Below are 17,496 nucleotides of genomic sequence, written 5' to 3' on the forward strand. Positions count from 1 at the left end.
AGACACTGAATCCCCTTTTACCCTTCAAAGACTGAACTACTGCTACACTGTCCTTGCTCCTGGCAGGGTGAAGAAGCATCAGGACAAGCACCTTGCATCATTTCAGACTGAACCCACAAAGCACGTTGCAGAACGTGTAGAAACACTCACCTCTGCAGAACCCTGTTTCAGCTTGTCCTGGGTATTAAAGAACTTAATGGGGTTGGAGAGAGCAATAGTCAGATCTGGAAACAAAGAGCAGGACCAGATTGTCAGTGGACTCGTCAGATTTCCCCTTTCCCTGCCACTCAGATTTTATTTCTGGGAATAGCCATTCTCCACACTAGCTGCCTGAGAGATATACTGCAGCCTGAAGAAATCCCTCGCTCCCTTTCCTAGTACTAGAGTGCGTTTCCATTCTCCCTGCTCTGAGCCCTCCCTCGGCGGGGTTCTCTCCCACCCCGCTGTCTTTTCATCTCAACCTCATCGTGGGGAGAGCACTCCCTACAAGTTACAGGGAGACACTGCCATTCTGCCTACACGGTTCCTGGGAATGCTGTTTTCCCACTGAACCTCAGCCCTAACTAGAGCTGTGCAAAATGTTGGCAATGAGGTGGAAAAACCATGTGAAGCTCCCAAATATGACGCTCAGACTAAGGCTGGTAAAAGGACCAATAAACCCACCCTGACTGGGGTGGGTGGTATTTTGAGTTGAAACAACTGCTTAAGTAGTGACTGAGGGGACCTGTAGGCTGTGGCAGAACCAGAACAGCAGACAAGTAGAAGGTGCGCTTGGAGAGACTGCCAGTCACACTCCTCTCCTGTGCTCTGTGTGCAATTCACCTCCAAACTGAGGACAGCCCCACCATCACCTCACTGGGTGAGATTTCCAGCCTCACACACTAGGGTAATTTTCTTCTTGGTAAATAAAACCATCCCAACCCACAGACAGAGAGAGTCGGTCATCTTCTCTGGCCATTTCCGTATACCAGCAGTTTAGAGTCGGGGGGGACATACCACATCAGGCACTCCAAGTACATTACCTGCCCAAGTGTCAGGGACATAGTCCTTCATCTCCAGGTACACAAAGAGGGAGGGCATAGTGAGTGGCATGTTACTCTCGCTGCGAAGGCAAATGTGGTGATAGCCTGATAATAGAAAACAGGAGAGAATGAGTGAGGGCATTCACCCCACCCCCACCCCATGTCCCAACAGGAAACACTGTGAGTGACGTGGAGGAGAAAGGGAAGGCACTCATATTCGGGCATTATGGGTTCCACTGCAATGAGTTTGGAGGGTCTCTGCGGCTTGAATCCCTCAAACACAACACAAAGGAATGCAACATTGACTGATCTCCTGTGCTCAAGAGAGGACAACACAGCATCTCCCTTCATCCCCAGAGAGAGCACCACTGCACTTTGGACCACCGTTTCTAGCACTGCTACTTGCATCAACTCCATCAGCGCATGGGGTCACCTCCTTAACACCAACCCCTAGCATAGCTCAGCTTAATATTGTACTGCACAGGACAGCAGAGGACAGTGATGGACACAGAAGGAGTTTCCACAGAAAGGCCTGACTTTACCTGAATGCACAGCAATAACGGGAATGATGCGTTGACCAATGAACTTTCCTCCTTCCTCCAAAGCCACAATTCTGAGAGAAGCCAACTCTGGCATCAGAATCTGGGGAGAAAAACACAAGAGCTCAAGCCCCAGGTGCCTTACTATGACTCCTGACAGGGTATTGGTGTCACTAAGTAAAAATGTAAACACAAGAAGGAACTCACACGCCCCCCCCCCCCCACACTGCCCAATAAGAGCTGCTTTGTGACCCCATAGTTTACAAGAATGAGCTCCAGGTTGGGAATCAGGTGTTTCTGAGGTCTAACCCTGGCTTTGGGCTAGTCACTGCACATGGCCATGTCTCAGAACCATCCTCTAAAATGGAGACAATACCCAAGCCTCATTTGATTAGCAAATTCAGCTTGAAAATGCTCGGAGAGGAGTGTTTTGGCCTCTGGGATGTCCAGAAAGGGTTCCCAATGAACCCTCATCAATAGGGGAACTTGTGGTTGTTCGAATCTCTGGCCCATGGAATCTCCACAAAGATCTTTATGGATCTAAGAAGGAGTCTTTCATGTGGCCCTGGAATCCTCAAAGAAAATGCTCATGTTCACTGGTTTCTTTAGGGGCCCTTTATCTGAGTTACCATGAAATGTTGTTACCTTTTCAAAAACAAAAGCCTCCTCCTTCCATACCGGGTTGAGGGAATTGGCACTTGATGTCAGCTTGGTTCTGTATTTACGTTTTGGGTCCCCTGGCAAACCAAACAATTCCACTTCTACATATGTCTTCACACTGCGGTCTGAGAGGAACTGGCCAGAAAGGATCTAAGAACAAATAGAAATAAAACTAGCAATGGCTAGTAAAACCCTCTCCAGCCTTAGAATTAGGGTTAGGGCTACTTCTTCTGTTGCCTGTCTCCTCTTCTTTCTTGGTCACTGCTGTCCTGCAGCCCATTCATTCCCTATAATATGCCTGTCTAATTCCTCTTTCCCTTCCCCTGTGCTCCTTGCTTTAGTGCTCCCCACCGTCATCTTCCGTCCCCATCACCAGAGCCCGGGATTATTCCATGTGGCAGATGCTAATTTTCTATTTTCATGTGATTATGATTAATTTTAAACACTGAAAGGATTGGGAGTTGCCATAGTAACACTCTCCGGCAGGAAGTTATGGGTTCATTTGCCATTAAGAGCCCTCCTGGGTGGCAAATAGAGGAGCTATAGGTGCCAGTTATCTCCCTGCTGCGAGTGTGCAGCTCTGTCAGGAGAGAAACAGCACAGGGGCTTGTACTTGCCGTTATTGACAGGATGCTTGCTACCACCACGTCAATGCGGTCCACAGAGTAAGGGTCGAACTGCTTGTCTGGGCGCCGCATGAATTCGTGTTTGAGAAGGTAGCCGCTCTGGCCATTGAACTCAAAGAGGGCCATATTCTGTTGCATGGGGACATCTGAGGGAGAGAGACACAGGGAGAGGGACAAAGAGAGAGGAATTTTTGTGGGAGTGCAGCAGTAAGGTCTGTATATATCAAGGAGCTGTAGAGACTGAACTGCTGTAGCCTGCACCTCACACCCCCTCCTGCACCTTAACCCGCTCCTACGCCCCAACCCCCCCCAGCCCGGAGCCCCCTCTTGCACCACAAACTCCCTCCCAGACCCCTCACCCTCTCCTGCACCCCAACCTCCTACCCCATCTCAGCCAATGCACACACCTCAGTAGAGAATGTTACACTGATTTGTGACAATCCCTGAAGGGTTTTTGGGTCTATAAACCACAAATGACACTAATAAAAAGTAAAATTAATTAAATGTCCAGTATATTGTATGAGGTTAGGTGCAGTGTGACCATATGACCCCTGAACCCAAACTCCCTCACAGAGCTTGGACTCCTCACTCCTGCACCCCAACCCCCTGCCCCAGGCTCAGCCCAGAGCCCCCACCCATCAGTGGCAGCTCCAGGCACCAGCGCTCCATGCACGTGCCTGAGGCGGCAAGCTGCGGGGGGCACCCTGGCGGTCCCTGTGAGGGCGGCAGTCAGTCAGCCTTCAGTGGCGCACCTGCGGGAGGTCCGCCAGTCCTGCAGATTTGGCAGCAATTTGGCGGCGGGTACGTCGAAGCCGCGGGACTGGCGGACCTCCCGCAGGCAAGCCGCTGAATCCACAGGACCGGGGACCTCCCGCAGGCAAGCCGCCGAAGGCTGCCTGAGTGCCGTGCTTGGAGCGGCAAAAAAGCTAGAGCCGCCCCTGCCTCCCACATTCCGAACCCCTCGGCCCCAGCCCAGAGTCTGCACCCCCTCCTGCACCCCAACCCCCTGCCCCAGCCCGGTGACAGTGAGTGAGGGTGGGGGAGAGCGAGTGACAGTGTGAGGGAGGAATGGAGTGAGCGGGGCGGGGCCTCAGGGAAGGGGCAGGGTAGATCTTGGTTGATCTTAAATTCAAAAAGTGATCTTGTGCGTAAAAAGGTTGGAGACCACTGCTCTAGCCCTTCTCAATCTGTCTGCTCCGCTATTAATGTTTGTCCTCTCCTCCCTTTGCTATTCACTCTGCTCCTTGTTCTTTCTATGCCCCATATACCATACAATCCCCTCTCCACCAGTCTCTCTGACTTTCACTTTTCCTTCCCCTCTCTCCCACGTTCCCTCTCCCAAGCCCACCTATCGATTCCCAGGCCAGAAGGGACCATTGTGATCATTTAGTCCGACCTCCTGTACAACACAGGCCAGAAACCTTCTCCCAAATAATTCCTGTTTGAACCAGAGTGCATCTTTTAGAAAAACACCTAATCGTGATGTAAATTTGCCAGTGATGGAGAATCCACCTGAACCCTTGGTAAACAGTTCCAAGGGTTAATTATCCTTCCTCACTGTTCTAAATCTGCACTTTATTTCCTGTCTGAATTTGTCTAGCTGCAACTTCCAGCCTCTATCTCTTCTACACCCTCACGCATGTGTGTGTGAGAGACAGATGCCCTTCCTCCCCGCCTTCTCACCCTGGGCATGCAGTACCTGAAGTGGACATGGGAAGGGGGAGCCCTGGAGCCCCTTCCTGCCCACCCCAGATCAACAACACTGGAATTAGCAGTGGGGAAGAAAAGTGCTAGAGTGCGGCAGGTTCCTAGTTGTGCATGCTGCCTACAACAGCATATGTGGCTTAGGGGTAGCTGTGCCTCCCAACAGCCTGTGTTAACTACTACACTCCCCACACCATCTGAAGAATGAAATTAGGCTGGCCTGAGATGATTTCTGCAGTGCTGGACTGCATGGATAGTAGGTGGGAGGTTGGAATTCAAAGGTATGTTCATGCAGGGCTAACTCTGTCAGTGCTGCTGAAAAAGGCTCTGTCTGCAAGAGAGAGAGCTCAGTCGGAGACAGAGAGATATCCATGGTTAGATTGAATTCAACAAGACACGGGCAAAGCAAACAGCACACATGTTCAGAGGCACCTGGTAATACCGAGAAATCCCAGTGAGGGAAAGAGGGGAAATAAGGGCGGGTATGAACACACCCCCACCTATTGAGAAGCATGGGACAGCTTGCAACTCACCCATTGTCTGGAAGTTTAAGGCCACCATTTGACAGCCGACGTTCCAGAACATCTGAGGCATGTAGTTGGATGAGTCCATTCGGGTGCCCTTGGGGTAAATCCGGCTCATCTGTCGCTTGTTATATCTGCAGTTACTCCATAGGAAACAGGTCTGGAGTGGCCTATTGCTGCCCATGTGCCCTGGGACTAGCTCCCATTTCCAGATTACATGAGCTTCTTTAGGTCTGAAATGGCTGCATCCCTTGGTAACATCCCATGTTATAAACACCAGAGGCTGTAAGACATGGTATCAAAGCGAGAACCCTTTCCTGCATCCCTATATAACATGATGTACTCTGTGCTTAGCAACAAACAGTTGGTAGTCCTGACTGCACCTGCTAGAGGGCAGCAGGCATCCTATCGGGAAGCCCTGTGACCAGTACGACCTACATGTTCCCCAGATAATAGTACCATATCTGAGTTCTCTGTTTAATTGGTACCTTTCATGGATTGTGAGTAGGAGCCGAAGCAAATTGTGCTGTTTTTACCTTATCCCAGGAGCCTGCAAGCACTCATGGGCCTGTGCATTGTCATACAGCTTACCAGAATGCTACTATATGACAGGGAGTAATGCTTTCATATTCCGCTTAAAATGCACAGGACAATGCTGCCTAAGAGCTCATCTAGCAAAAAGGATACTCTACAAACTGCACAGCGGATTTGGTCAGTAGATCATAAGCCTTCGTTTCGGTGAAGGAGGAGATGACATAACTTCGGTTCTGCTCTGGGAATATGGAAAAGGGAAATGTTTAAAAGACAGGCACTCCCAGGACCCCATCTCATACTCTGCCAAGTGCCGCAATCAAAGTATGACACATTCATGCTGCGCCTCAGACCAAGAAACACCCAGCCTGTCTCTTTCCCTGTGGACCCACCCATACCTTTCCCCATGGACCCCATGATCAGATCAAGACACCTCCATCCTTGCTTGGCCCTCTGAAATGGAATTGGAGGAGTACTCATAAAGGTTTATTTGAGCTGTTGGGATTTGGGTTGGGTTTATCTGGGACAGGCAAATGAACACATCCAGAGGATCAGCTTGCAAAGGGGGTTGGGGGGGTTAAGAAGTTCACCTTTTCTTTTACAGAAAACATAGTAACAATTACAGCCCTTAATTTTGTTTCCAAACCACACATTATAATCTCACAGACAGAGGGGGGCTCACACGGCAGGGATGTGTGCAATGTAAATGGTTTCTGTGGTGTCAGTGCAGGAGTTGTCTTGTTTCCCCTTAGTTTGCGTTGTAGGTTCAAGTGAACCCAATCACTGACAGCAAAGCTCAATGAAAAGCTCTGCATTTTACCAGGTTTTTCACTGATACCATGAATCAACCCAGTTCACTCAAAACTGGCCCCAGGTTTGAGAATCTGATGAACTTGGTGTGTTTGATGAAAGCAGGTGCATTTCACATGGTTACAGGTGTACAGCTTTCTCCATCACCCAGCAGGGGGAATCCCCACTGAAGAGAAAGACCAGTCAATTTTACTGATACAGACTGGGCTAAATTCTGCTCCCATTTACACCAGTGTAAGACAAGAACAACTCCATGGATTGCAGTGGTGGTGGTGTGGATTTTCGCTAGCGTAACCGAGAGCAGAATTTGACCCATTGACTACAAAGGGATGTGTGAGCTGCACATGTCCATGTTTGCTACTGTGAGAGAGAGCAAGGAGGGTAACAGAAGATGGCATGGAGCAACAGAGTGTCTGCAAATACAGCTGCGGTCAGAATAGCTGGAGATTGTCAATATGTGAACGTTCATACTAGCTGTTTCAATGAAAACATTTAGAATAGTGAAAAGACAAGAATCCTTCTTACCTGTTGAGGTATCAAAGGAGTCAAATTTGATGGGCTGAATGTAATTAACCAGGCTGGACATTTCCTCGTAAGCTGTCACTTCCAAGCCAGCAGTGCCCTATTCAAAACGAGAACAGACAGATGGAGACATCTCCCAGAAAAACAACACACTCACAGTTGGGTCTCTAAGGTTATGGCTACACTAGATCTGGAAGTCCGGGTCTAGGCTTGTGCTAGCAAAGCTCACACAAGTATGCTAAGAATAGCTGTGTGGATGTTGCTTTGAGGTTGTGGCTTGGGGTAGAGCTTGAGTTCTCAAGCCTTTGGGGGACAGAGGAGGGGGGACTTTAGACTAAATAGTACAATGGGACCCCACAACAAGCTGTGATAGGGTCACTGCCCAGAAGAAGCAAATGGACCAAGAGAGGAAAGGTCAGTGGCACTACCTCATCTGACTGCATGTTTTTAATCTGTTCTTCATCCAAGTTTCCAGATTCCTCCTCCTCTTCCTCTGGGCCCTCTTCGGTCACATCACCTGCCCAGATTAAGCATACACAGTGTTCACCAGCAGCACAATTAGACAGGATAGTGTGAAGGATTGCCGATATGTCCTCTAATGCTGCCTCCACTAGCAAGGGAAACATGCCACTTTTCTGAACTGAAATTCCTCCCAGTGTAAATGTGGGAACACAAAAGGGGTACGAAATTGCTCTAATGGCTGCATCCAAATATGGAGAGGCACCACTCTGGGTTGGCGCACTCAATTAATTCAGTTCTTCCTCTTGCCGGTCTCCTTAGCCCCAAATAACAGTAACAGGATCTAAGTTGGCTGTATCCCCAGAGCCTCCAGCCTCCCTTCATAGGCTTCTCCCATGAGAAGTGGGCTGTAGTCCCACTTCCCCCACCAAGGGTCATACCTAATGGGACAAATCTGGGAGTGGATTTACTTTAGATCCTGATTCCTGGCTATTCTACAGAGGAGCTGTTCCTGCATTGTCATAGCCCTCTGTGCGCCTTCTGTAACAGGGGCATGGAGACTCCATGGGCTGAAATCTCACTTGTTCTGTCTTAGGGTCTCCAAATGTAAGATGCAAAAGAGATGAAAGATCTGGGGGAGCTGCAGGTTGTACAAGCCTTCAAAATGTTTATGGTTAGGAAATATGTCATGGTGTATTTGCTGGATGCCATAGAGCTACTAGATGACAACGCAGGACAGGAATCAAGGGCAATATAGCCTGTCCACGCACACATCAAATCAACAGCCAGTATATGCAGCAGTGCATCTCAGGAGAAGCAGAATGGTTGGCAGATAACCAGGCAACGTATTGGTAACATGATCTTTTAAGGCTCTGGTATCACTATTAGTGCTATATGGTGTCTGAAAACATAATTCTATTCTGAGGAGCTGATCCTCCTCATTCTTCACTCTGAAGTGCCTGAACTTATGTATATTAGATCTCTTGAAATAACACCTGGCCAGTTTGGACTTTTTCCAAAGTGCCAGGCCACCCCATCTGAGTGGAATGAGTCCCCTCCCCCACTTCATATTGTACCAGTATCAATACCATCCACAGTGACAGGCTGGTCAGTAGCTTCATTCCTCTCTTTCTTCAGAGAGTCCCGCCTATCTTCAGATGCAGACTGGTTCTTCTTGTTCTTAATCAGGATTTTCCCTAAGAGATCCTGAGGGCTTGGCAAGGGAACGCCCGGCTTCAGCTGTAACAGAGAAAAGTCCTTATTGAATTTATCCTACAAAGAGACAGAGCTCATACACTCAGCTGTCCATCTGTATCTGTGAACATCTCCGTCCACCTGTCTGCCTCCACACTGCACCATCTGCGTCCTTCAACATCTCCATCCATCCGTCTGTACCTGTATACACCTGTCTGCTTACAGTGCCATCCACATCTTGCATCCTGGCCATCTGGCTGCCAATTTTACATTGGCAGCTACACTACTTTTATACCTTTCTCTATCTACAGCCCACACTTCTTCCATCTTTGTGCCTGCTTGTGCCATGCTCTGTTTCCAGCCACACATCTGCTTACATCCAGCACCATTTAAAGGGCCAACCAAATATCCTTCTGTATCCATCCAACTAACAGATGGTTTCCAGGTGCTCTACCTTGTCTGCCTACCATGATTCTCCCCAAGAGACACTGCATGCTTGCATGATTCTATTGTTGTAGACCTTGTCCACCCTCCAACACCCCACATGCCATCCTTCATTGTGCCTTGCTGTACTGTGGACTGTAAGCACTTTGGGACACAGATGTTGTCTTTTTATTTTTCTGCAAAGCACCATGTATATTTCTGGCACAGCAGTAGTAATGTGCATGGGGGTTACAAAAAGGTAATATGCATTTGTACATGCAAACTGGGGAGCTGCATGTGCAATCAATTATCTGGACCATGCACTCCACTGTTCTGTGCATGCAGCTGCATATGTTACTTACCTGACTATGCCTGTACATATGTATTTCACATGCACAACTCAGATGAGGTCTGATTCTAAAGTCGAAGGAGTCACATAGGTATAACAGAGCAGAATCAGGCCTCTAGTTTCAAAAAATCTGGCCCTGAAGCTGAAAAGATCACCCTTCATTCTCCAAGTTGCTCAGCACCCAGCCCCATTTCCAGCTGTCTCCTCTCACTGCCTCTGTCTCTAGGCTCACTGACTTTAATGCCTTTATAAGCCTCCTCCCACTTGCCACAAAGGATCCCCCAAATAACCATACAGGTGGCAGAGCCAGACAGCACCAGGGAGTGATCCCTGTGTTTATGATGCCCTCTCCCCAATAAAAGTTCTCCCCCATCTTCCACTTACTGGATATTTTTCTAGTGGCTCTGTCAGCAGCATGTCCCCAAACATGGTCCTGCAGTACTCAGCCATCTTAGCCTGCTGCTTGGGCCTAAGGAATAATGCAATAAAACAAGAGTGAGACATGAACCTATTGAGTCTGGAAAAGAGCATGAGCAACCCTCCTCCACTATGCACCGTGCCCTGCCCCCTCCCTCCCAAAGGGTTAACCCTAACCTCCCCTCATCCTGATCTCTCACACAGGCTCTCTGAAACCCTTCTCCAGGACTAACAGCGTCTGCCCTGCTCCATCACCTCCCCAACAGTAGGTGTTTTGGGGGAGGTTGAATGGGAGTGGCAGGATGGGATTCACTGGTTTAATTATCTCATCTTTCAGCATCAACCACCTCTGATCCCTCCAAGAAAAACTCCTAACACTGCAACTCCAGTGCTTCACCTTGCTACCCCCAACCTCAGACACCCAGGAAATCGCAACCATGTGCGAGGCAGCTGGAGAGGTTGTGCTTGCCTCTACCTCCCCTCTCAGACAGCAAAAAATGAATTCTCTCACATGAGTTCCCCAGATGTGAGTCCACCAGCAACCACTGGATACTCACGAGTCAACATGGTTCTCAAAGGACAAGATAACTGGGTAGAGAGAGGTTTTGAAAGCACTTTCTGCAATGGCCTCAATGACATCCTAAACAAGAACAGACAGACAGAGCATTATTATAGTGTCCTGAGACAGGTAGCGATCCAGCTTTCACATCTATGATTCTATGATCTCTGAGTTGATCATGTCCAGTGGCTCTCCCAGGCATGACTAAACTTCCTTTTCACACACTCCTCTCATCTGGTCTCTCAGCATGAGGAACAACTTGGATTCCCTTAGGTTCTTTTATACTCAATACTTCACATTCAGAGGTGATGAGGAAGGCATAGGAGGGCCAGTGTATATCTTGTTACATGGGTGCGATTCAAATAAATGTGCTGAAGGGAGACTAAATTTGGTGTAAGATTCACCGAGGGGGCCAGAAAAAAAGATGTAAGTGACGCCAGATTAAACTCTCTCAAGATTTACTGCGACACATACTTCCTCTGAATTTGTCCATTTGTCTGTCATTTTATTTGCCTGTAAAATCCTTCTTGATCCTGACTATCTACTAGCACAGCAAACAGAACTGCTCAGCAACCAGCAGTTACTAACATTCCAGATGCTGATGCCATGGAACTAGTCTCAACAATATTGATTTATTTTTTTTAATAATATTTTCCTCAGGCCCCTATTAAACTGCAATAAACTTTTCTCTATTTTCTTTCCCATTGTTGCTAACTGGCAGGTTACAGGAGCATAGTTTTTCTCCTTTGTAATTATCTGCCCCCGCTTACTCCTGCTCCATTCATTCAGTGATATCATGCAATCCATTGTATACTGCATTATAGTACATGGACTGCAGAGTTCAATTCATTGGACCAAATTCAGCTCTGGTGTAAGCCCGAGGAAGACAGTGGCATAATGCCAGGGATGAATATGGCCCAAGGACTTCAACCTATGTAACCCACGCCCCCAACCCCCAACCCCTGATTCAACAAGCAGTTTTTCTCTAAGGAAGGCGGCTCCAGTGCCACTTCAGGGGGCCACTTGAGCGGCATTTCAAAGGAAGCTGCTACAAGTTCAGAGGAGGAGAGGGTGTAAAAGATGCTATTAGAAAGATGGGGGTTGGAGAAGGGAAGGAGCAGGAGACGGGGGTTCTGTGTATTATATAAACTAAAAACCGGGCTCATGCTGTGTTAACAGGCTATAATTCCATCCTGAGGTTCATTCACATGGTTTAGCAGAACCCCTCAGGGCAATTATAGCTTCCATAATAAACAGTTGTGCTATTATTTGCCCTATCTGTAGTGAACTGCTATGCAAAAGCAACCATGATACCAAAAGAGAGAGCCTGGGAAATTGCCAGCATTAATTATTACAGGCAGGTCAAGGTACCTGAGCACTGAAGGAGAAAGGGTTTATTTTTTCATATGTCTTGGTAATAATGAAGTGCAGGAAAGGGGGTGGGGAACACAGACTAAGTACAAGAGAGCTGTTAACAATTGGCTTCTGTCTGGTGGGATCTGGGCTTTGCCCAAGTGGACTGAGGGGAAGTGAGTGTAGTCTTGTGATTTTTACCGTGCATGGTGTTTGTAATTTATGTGGTGAAATGCACTAAAACAAATCCTTCAGCGTGAATAGCAAGTTCACTAGGCAATGGCGCGTGACCCTGGGCTGGCTCTCTTTCCCCGTGGAGCCTTTGAGTGAATAGTCAGGGAAGCTGTATGACCAACATCCCAGATGGCTGCTGCTCTGCTGGATGCATATCATGTACTCCCATGGCATGGTTGTGACAAAAGGAATTACCCCCACAGTGCCGATATTTAACATTTCTACAGGTTGATGCCTACAGCAGGTTTGTAGACAACAAGGCTCTCTCTTAACCCTTGTGGTCTTCTGAAAAGATGCCTGGTGCTTGTCGTTTGTCTGAACTCACACAGCTATTCATTCACACACTCATCCATCCACCTACACAACCCTCCATCCACTAGGCACTCATCCATTCAACCATACATCTCTCCAGCCGTCCAACCACCTCTCTGATTCCATATCTGACAATTCACAAGTATTTCACCTCATTTATTCAGACCCATCCATACAACAGCCCCGCTGCTCTCCCCCTATCTATCTACTTTCCCCCAATTAACCTACACATCAGGCCATCCTGTTGAATAGATGCTCATCTATCCATACACCTGGGTCCCCCTGCCCATTCTTCATCCATTCACTCTCAGTACACAGAAATAAGTACAAAATCAGGACAAATAATCTGTGGAGACAATCCCTCACCTTGAAGAGAATCTCAGTTGTCATGGTGAATCCATGGGTAATGATGGGCTCCTCATCTGGCGGACGACCCTTCCAGCAGTCCAGCTCCACACAACGGCAGCCAGACAGCAGGGTCTGACGATACATTTCAGGAGATGAGATGCCAGAAAACTGGCCAGCTGGAGAGGGGCAGGAGGAGAAGAGACTGTGGTTTGCCATTTATTCGTGTGAGTGCATTCTGCATGGAGAGCAGTAAGAAGGGGAAACAGCTCTGTGCACACCCAGGGCAAGTGTGCACTCCACACTGCAGAGAGATTTTAGGTAACTGGGCAGTGGAGCCCTACCTAACACTTCTTCCTCCCTCAAAGCATGGCCTATACTAATGTGTTTACCTTCTGCACATCACCCAGGGATGAGGTGTGATGGTACCCACCTACCACTAATCCCTGGGGGAGACACCTGCCCAGTCAGTTGGGAGGGACACACAATTACCTGCTCTTGAATTCCTGAGGGATCTGCATCTGCCCAGCTGTTGGGAAGGGGTATGGATCTGCCTTCAAGTCTATGGGGCTATACACCTGCTTGACTCTTGGGGAGGAAACCTGCTTCTCACTGAAATCTTAGAGCATATATACCTGCCCAATCACTTTGTAGGCTAATGCATCTACCCAGGGATAGACACATGCCCAGTCAGTGAAGAGTGGCACACATCTGCTCAGCCTAGGGACTCCTGAGAGAGACACACACCTTGCCAGCTGTTTAGAAAAGACAGGAACCTGCCCTCACATCCCAAGAATACCCGTGCCTGTCTATACAGACAGATGATGAAGCCATAATCTTGCACTGCAATGGAGTTGGTGATGGGAAAAGACCCTGGCTATGAGCTTGAGGGCAAGGAGTTGCTCACCCTTCCTACACTGCAGATGTTATACATGCCCTATCACACCCTGGCTACAGGCTATCCCAAAAACGAATCCATCAGACACAAGGGGACTGTGACTCATTGTCTTGAGCATTTAGGCTGATCTCCCTAGTCCTTTTGCCTTGCTTGGCGTCACCCAAGCGTGACTTTTCTACAGAACAGCAGAGTATGCTTTTTCTTTTCAAACCCTTACCAATGGGTTGATTCCTTACAAACTGCCCGACTGCTGCCTAGCATACATGGCACATGGGGCAAAATCCATCTCCAGTGTCAGTACACATGCTTGGTACAACACACCTGCTTTGAAGCTAGGGGAAGATCCCTGGAATTGGTGTTTCATCCAGTGGAGATACCTGTCAAGTAGGTGTTGTGTGATGAGTTGATGAAGTAATGTGAGAGTGGCTGGGTCATGTCCTGGTACAGCACCACTTTCTCCAGTGATACAATATTGTTTTCAGGGCCACAGAGGAACCAGACCATCCCCTCTGGAGACAACTGCCCTGCAGGGAAAACAAAGCTATTAACAGAAGTGAAACGACGAGGCCTGGCTCCCTTGCAGGTGGGTAATGCTGAAACACAGGGGCCTGCAGGAGTTAGACAGGCTGCTCCAGACACGCTGGTAAGTATCAGTGTAATGTGCAGTGTGAGATGATTCCATAGCACTGGGAAGACAGAGAGGCAGTGTGCTGAACAAGACTCACCTCTCTGGATGTTAATCCCACTGGGTTCGTACTTCTCGATCAGGCCCTGCACCTGCTCTGGTTTGGCCGGAGGGAAAAGGATGTCATTGAGGCGGGAATCTCGCTGTTTCTTGTTGATAAACTTTGCCAAGTGCTCTTTGGTCATGTAGGGCTTGGCTTTCGAATGGCTAAGGGCAAAGAATCAGAAAGGAATGGAAGAGGGAATGTATTTAAGTTTTACTGGAAAACCCCTCTTACAGCAGTGGGACGCAGGCTAATCCTTCCTGCAGCTAGCTGTGCATGCCCATCTCTCTGGACTCCCATCATTTCCTAGAAGGCTTTTTTTTCTCTGAAGGCTCCAGCTCTCTCTCAGTTCCTCTACCTTGCAGCACCCTTCCCTCTTCTTTGTATCTTATTTCTGTATCTTATTTCTGCATATTTAGTGCTGGTGAAAGGTTACACAGATTGGAGACCAAGGCCAAGGTTTTCAGAAGTGATCAGTGGTTTTTGGTGCCTCAAGTTTTGGGTGCCCAACTTGAGACACTATCAAGAGAAGAGCTGAGAACTCAACTCTGAAAATCAAACCCTTTTAAGCTGTCACCAGTTTGGCCACCTGCACACAGAGGGACCCAAAATCATTGGTCACTTCTGAAAATCATGGTCTAAAGTTCTTTACCTGTCCACTGCACAGGTTCAAGTGCAGAAACGGGCAGTGCACGCTTCCCACCTATTTGATTCAGTCTTGACCTGTGACCACCTCTGGCAACGAAGAGGGTAGATCAGTCTCCATACCCTAGCCAGGCCTGCCCTCTCTATTGAGGCTGTCAGTAAGCATGTCAATTCCGTTGGTGACACAGACACCTACACATTAGGAGCAGGGCTGAAACTGAAGTCACCTCATATACCCCAGTCATTTCACTTCAGTTGTACCGTATCTTCCTCCTTTACTGTCCCCCATTTGCCTGTCTTTTCCCCTCATGAAACAAAGGCTGCCCCTGCAGCATGAGGAAGACTCACTGAGAGGTGAATATCTCATCGATCTCCGGACGGGGACACAGGTTCATCAGGAAGGTTTTATACACTTTCTCAGGGAAGTCCTCTGGATTGATCGCATCATTCTGAAAAAGAAACTGCAGCTCGCAAGTACTGCAAACCCATGTCTGCCTTCACTTCCTTATTAGAGCCCGTAGTCCATATTCCTCTTGCCCTGCTCTGTAGTGCCTGGAGTATCCCTGTTTGCGGTGGTGTGAATTAGCACACAGAGCATTAGATGTTGCTTAGAGAAACAGGGCAAGCAGTTTGTGATGCTTTGGGGGAAACTATTTCAATGGGGTAGTTGTGAGTTGTCCCTGGTGTCCCTTGGGAAGGTGCAGTTGTTGAGTGAATAAAGCAGTGGCCTGGGATTCAGAACATCTGGGGTATATTCTTGACTCCACTATTGACCTGCGGAGCGACCTTGGACAAGTCTCTGTGCCTCTTTTTCCCTTTTGTCTACCTTATCTCTTGAGACTGTCAGCTCTTTGGGGCCCTAGGTGACGCTGTAATAGAAATAATAATAATTGATGTCATCATGGCTGGGAGCCAGGTAAAGCTCCAGCGTGGTACAGATTATACAGTTTCACAGTAATTTAGAATGGTGGTCAGGAAGTCTACCTCTTTGGGGTTGTTTTAGGGATAGCATCATCATGGTCAAGAGGTCAGGGCCAGTGAAGGAATTGTCCTGGAGCTCTGGACACCTCTGAATATCCCAAGAAGTCACTCACCTTGCCCTTTGGAAGGTGACAAGCATGTAATGCAGCTTCTACTCTCTTCCTGTCTGCAGGAAACATCTGAAAAATACTGAGAGAGAGAAGAGCAGTTAGGCCTGCAAAATGACAATTTGTGAAGAGCAGTGAGTGAGAACAGAGGTTGGGGCTGCTGGCAGGTGCAGTCAGAGGGTGGGATAAGATGGGGTGGGGTAGTGGGGAGCTATAATCAGAGAGAGGGACAAAAGGGTGCATGCAAAACTGGGTCACAGAGAGAAAGAGAACAGATATGTGGAGAGATGTTATGTACAAAATGCTTAAAGGTATTTAGGGGCCTAACTCCCATTGATATCAATACATAAATACCACTGCTGCTTCAATTCAGAGGTTTCCCCAACCAAGGGCAGGGCCGCCCAGAGGGGGGGCAAGTGGGGCAATTTGCCCCAGGCCCCGGGCCCCCATGAGAGTTTTTCGGGTTCCCCTGGAGCGGGATCCTTCACTCGCTCTGGGGGCCCCAGAAAACTCTCGCGGGGCCTGGGGCCCCGGAGCTTCTTCCGCTCCGGGTCTTCGGCAGCAATTCGGCAGCGGGGGGTCCTTCCGCCCCCTGAATCCTCTGGGCGGCCCTGACCAAGGGTAACTTTAGTTTCTGCTGGGGACCCTATAGGACAAGGAAGGGCAAACTATGGCCTGCGGGCTAGATCCGGCCCGTCAGGGCTTTCAATCCGGCCCGCAGGATTGCCATCCCAATGGCGCAGCAGGGCTAAGGCAGGCTCCCTGCCTGCCCTGGCCCCGCTCTGTTCCCAGAAGTGGCCAGCACCACGTCCCTGAGGCCCCTGGGGGAGAGGGGGCAGAGGGCTCTGTGTGCAGCCCTCGCCTGCAGGCACCACCCTCCGCAGCTCCCATTGGCTGGGAAGGGGGACCTGTGGCCAATGGGAGCTTTGGGCATGGTACTCACAGGCGAGGGCAGTGCATGGCAGAGCTGCCTGCCCCATCCCACCCCCAGGAGCCACTGCCAGACTTGCTGGCCATTTCCAGGAGCGGCAAGGGGGCAGGGCAGGCAGGGAGCCTGGCTTAGCCCCGCTGCGCGCCGCTGCCACCCCAGAGCCACTCGAGGTAAGCGGCGTCGGGTCAGAGCCTGTATCCCCAACCCCTCCTGCACCCCACACCCTCCTGCACCCCACACCCCAACCCCCTGCCCTGAGCCCCCTGCCGCACCCCTCCTGCACCCCAACCCCCTGCTCTGAGCCCCCTCCTGCACTCTGCGCCCCCTCCTGCACCCCAACTCCCTGCCCTGTATCCCAGTATTTCTATAATACTGCAATGGCTGCTCAGGTGTGGACCAGGAGCTAAAGTAGCCCTGCTCTGTAGAAGGGGAGTGCAAACCACCTCCTCCATCACTGCACCAGCACAGGGGAGAATAGGGCCTCAAGCCCAATTCTGCTCTCACTTGCATTGGTGTAAATCCAGAGTAACTGCTGAAATCAGTGGAGATACACTGGTGTTAAACTGGGATAAACTGGGGAGAAGGCCCAAAGATTTTATACACAGATAATGGGAAAACAATTA

General features: G+C 49.2%; 1 protein-coding gene and 1 long non-coding RNA gene across 3 annotated transcripts in view; one reads left to right on the top strand and one right to left on the bottom strand.

Moving 5' to 3' along the window:
* Positions 1-17,496, bottom strand: part of PLCB2 (phospholipase C beta 2) — a 36,598-nt gene that overhangs the window by 11,874 nt on the left and 7,228 nt on the right. For both annotated transcript variants that reach the window (XM_045013181.1, XM_045013183.1), the window contains exons 4-20: positions 15,949-16,024; positions 15,203-15,303; positions 14,207-14,373; positions 13,859-14,005; positions 12,605-12,762; positions 10,338-10,420; positions 9,748-9,832; positions 8,486-8,636; positions 7,367-7,455; positions 6,942-7,038; positions 5,763-5,847; positions 5,085-5,209; positions 2,839-2,993; positions 2,207-2,371; positions 1,565-1,664; positions 1,023-1,127; positions 151-224 (exon numbers count right to left, since the gene is read on the bottom strand). In XM_045013181.1, coding sequence (XP_044869116.1) covers positions 151-224; positions 1,023-1,127; positions 1,565-1,664; positions 2,207-2,371; positions 2,839-2,993; positions 5,085-5,209; positions 5,763-5,847; positions 6,942-7,038; positions 7,367-7,455; positions 8,486-8,636; positions 9,748-9,832; positions 10,338-10,420; positions 12,605-12,762; positions 13,859-14,005; positions 14,207-14,373; positions 15,203-15,303; positions 15,949-16,024 — 1,963 coding nt within the window. The remainder of the gene's footprint in view (positions 1-150; positions 225-1,022; positions 1,128-1,564; positions 1,665-2,206; positions 2,372-2,838; positions 2,994-5,084; positions 5,210-5,762; positions 5,848-6,941; positions 7,039-7,366; positions 7,456-8,485; positions 8,637-9,747; positions 9,833-10,337; positions 10,421-12,604; positions 12,763-13,858; positions 14,006-14,206; positions 14,374-15,202; positions 15,304-15,948; positions 16,025-17,496) is intronic.
* The window catches only part of LOC123368415, a 38,478-nt gene continuing 34,942 nt past the window's right edge, over positions 13,961-17,496 (top strand). The window contains exon 1 of the long non-coding RNA XR_006578773.1: positions 13,961-14,064. This is a non-coding gene — a long non-coding RNA (uncharacterized LOC123368415). The remainder of the gene's footprint in view (positions 14,065-17,496) is intronic.

This window comes from Mauremys mutica, chromosome 4 (genome assembly GCF_020497125.1).
Source record: "Mauremys mutica isolate MM-2020 ecotype Southern chromosome 4, ASM2049712v1, whole genome shotgun sequence".
NCBI lineage: Eukaryota > Metazoa > Chordata > Testudines > Geoemydidae > Mauremys > Mauremys mutica.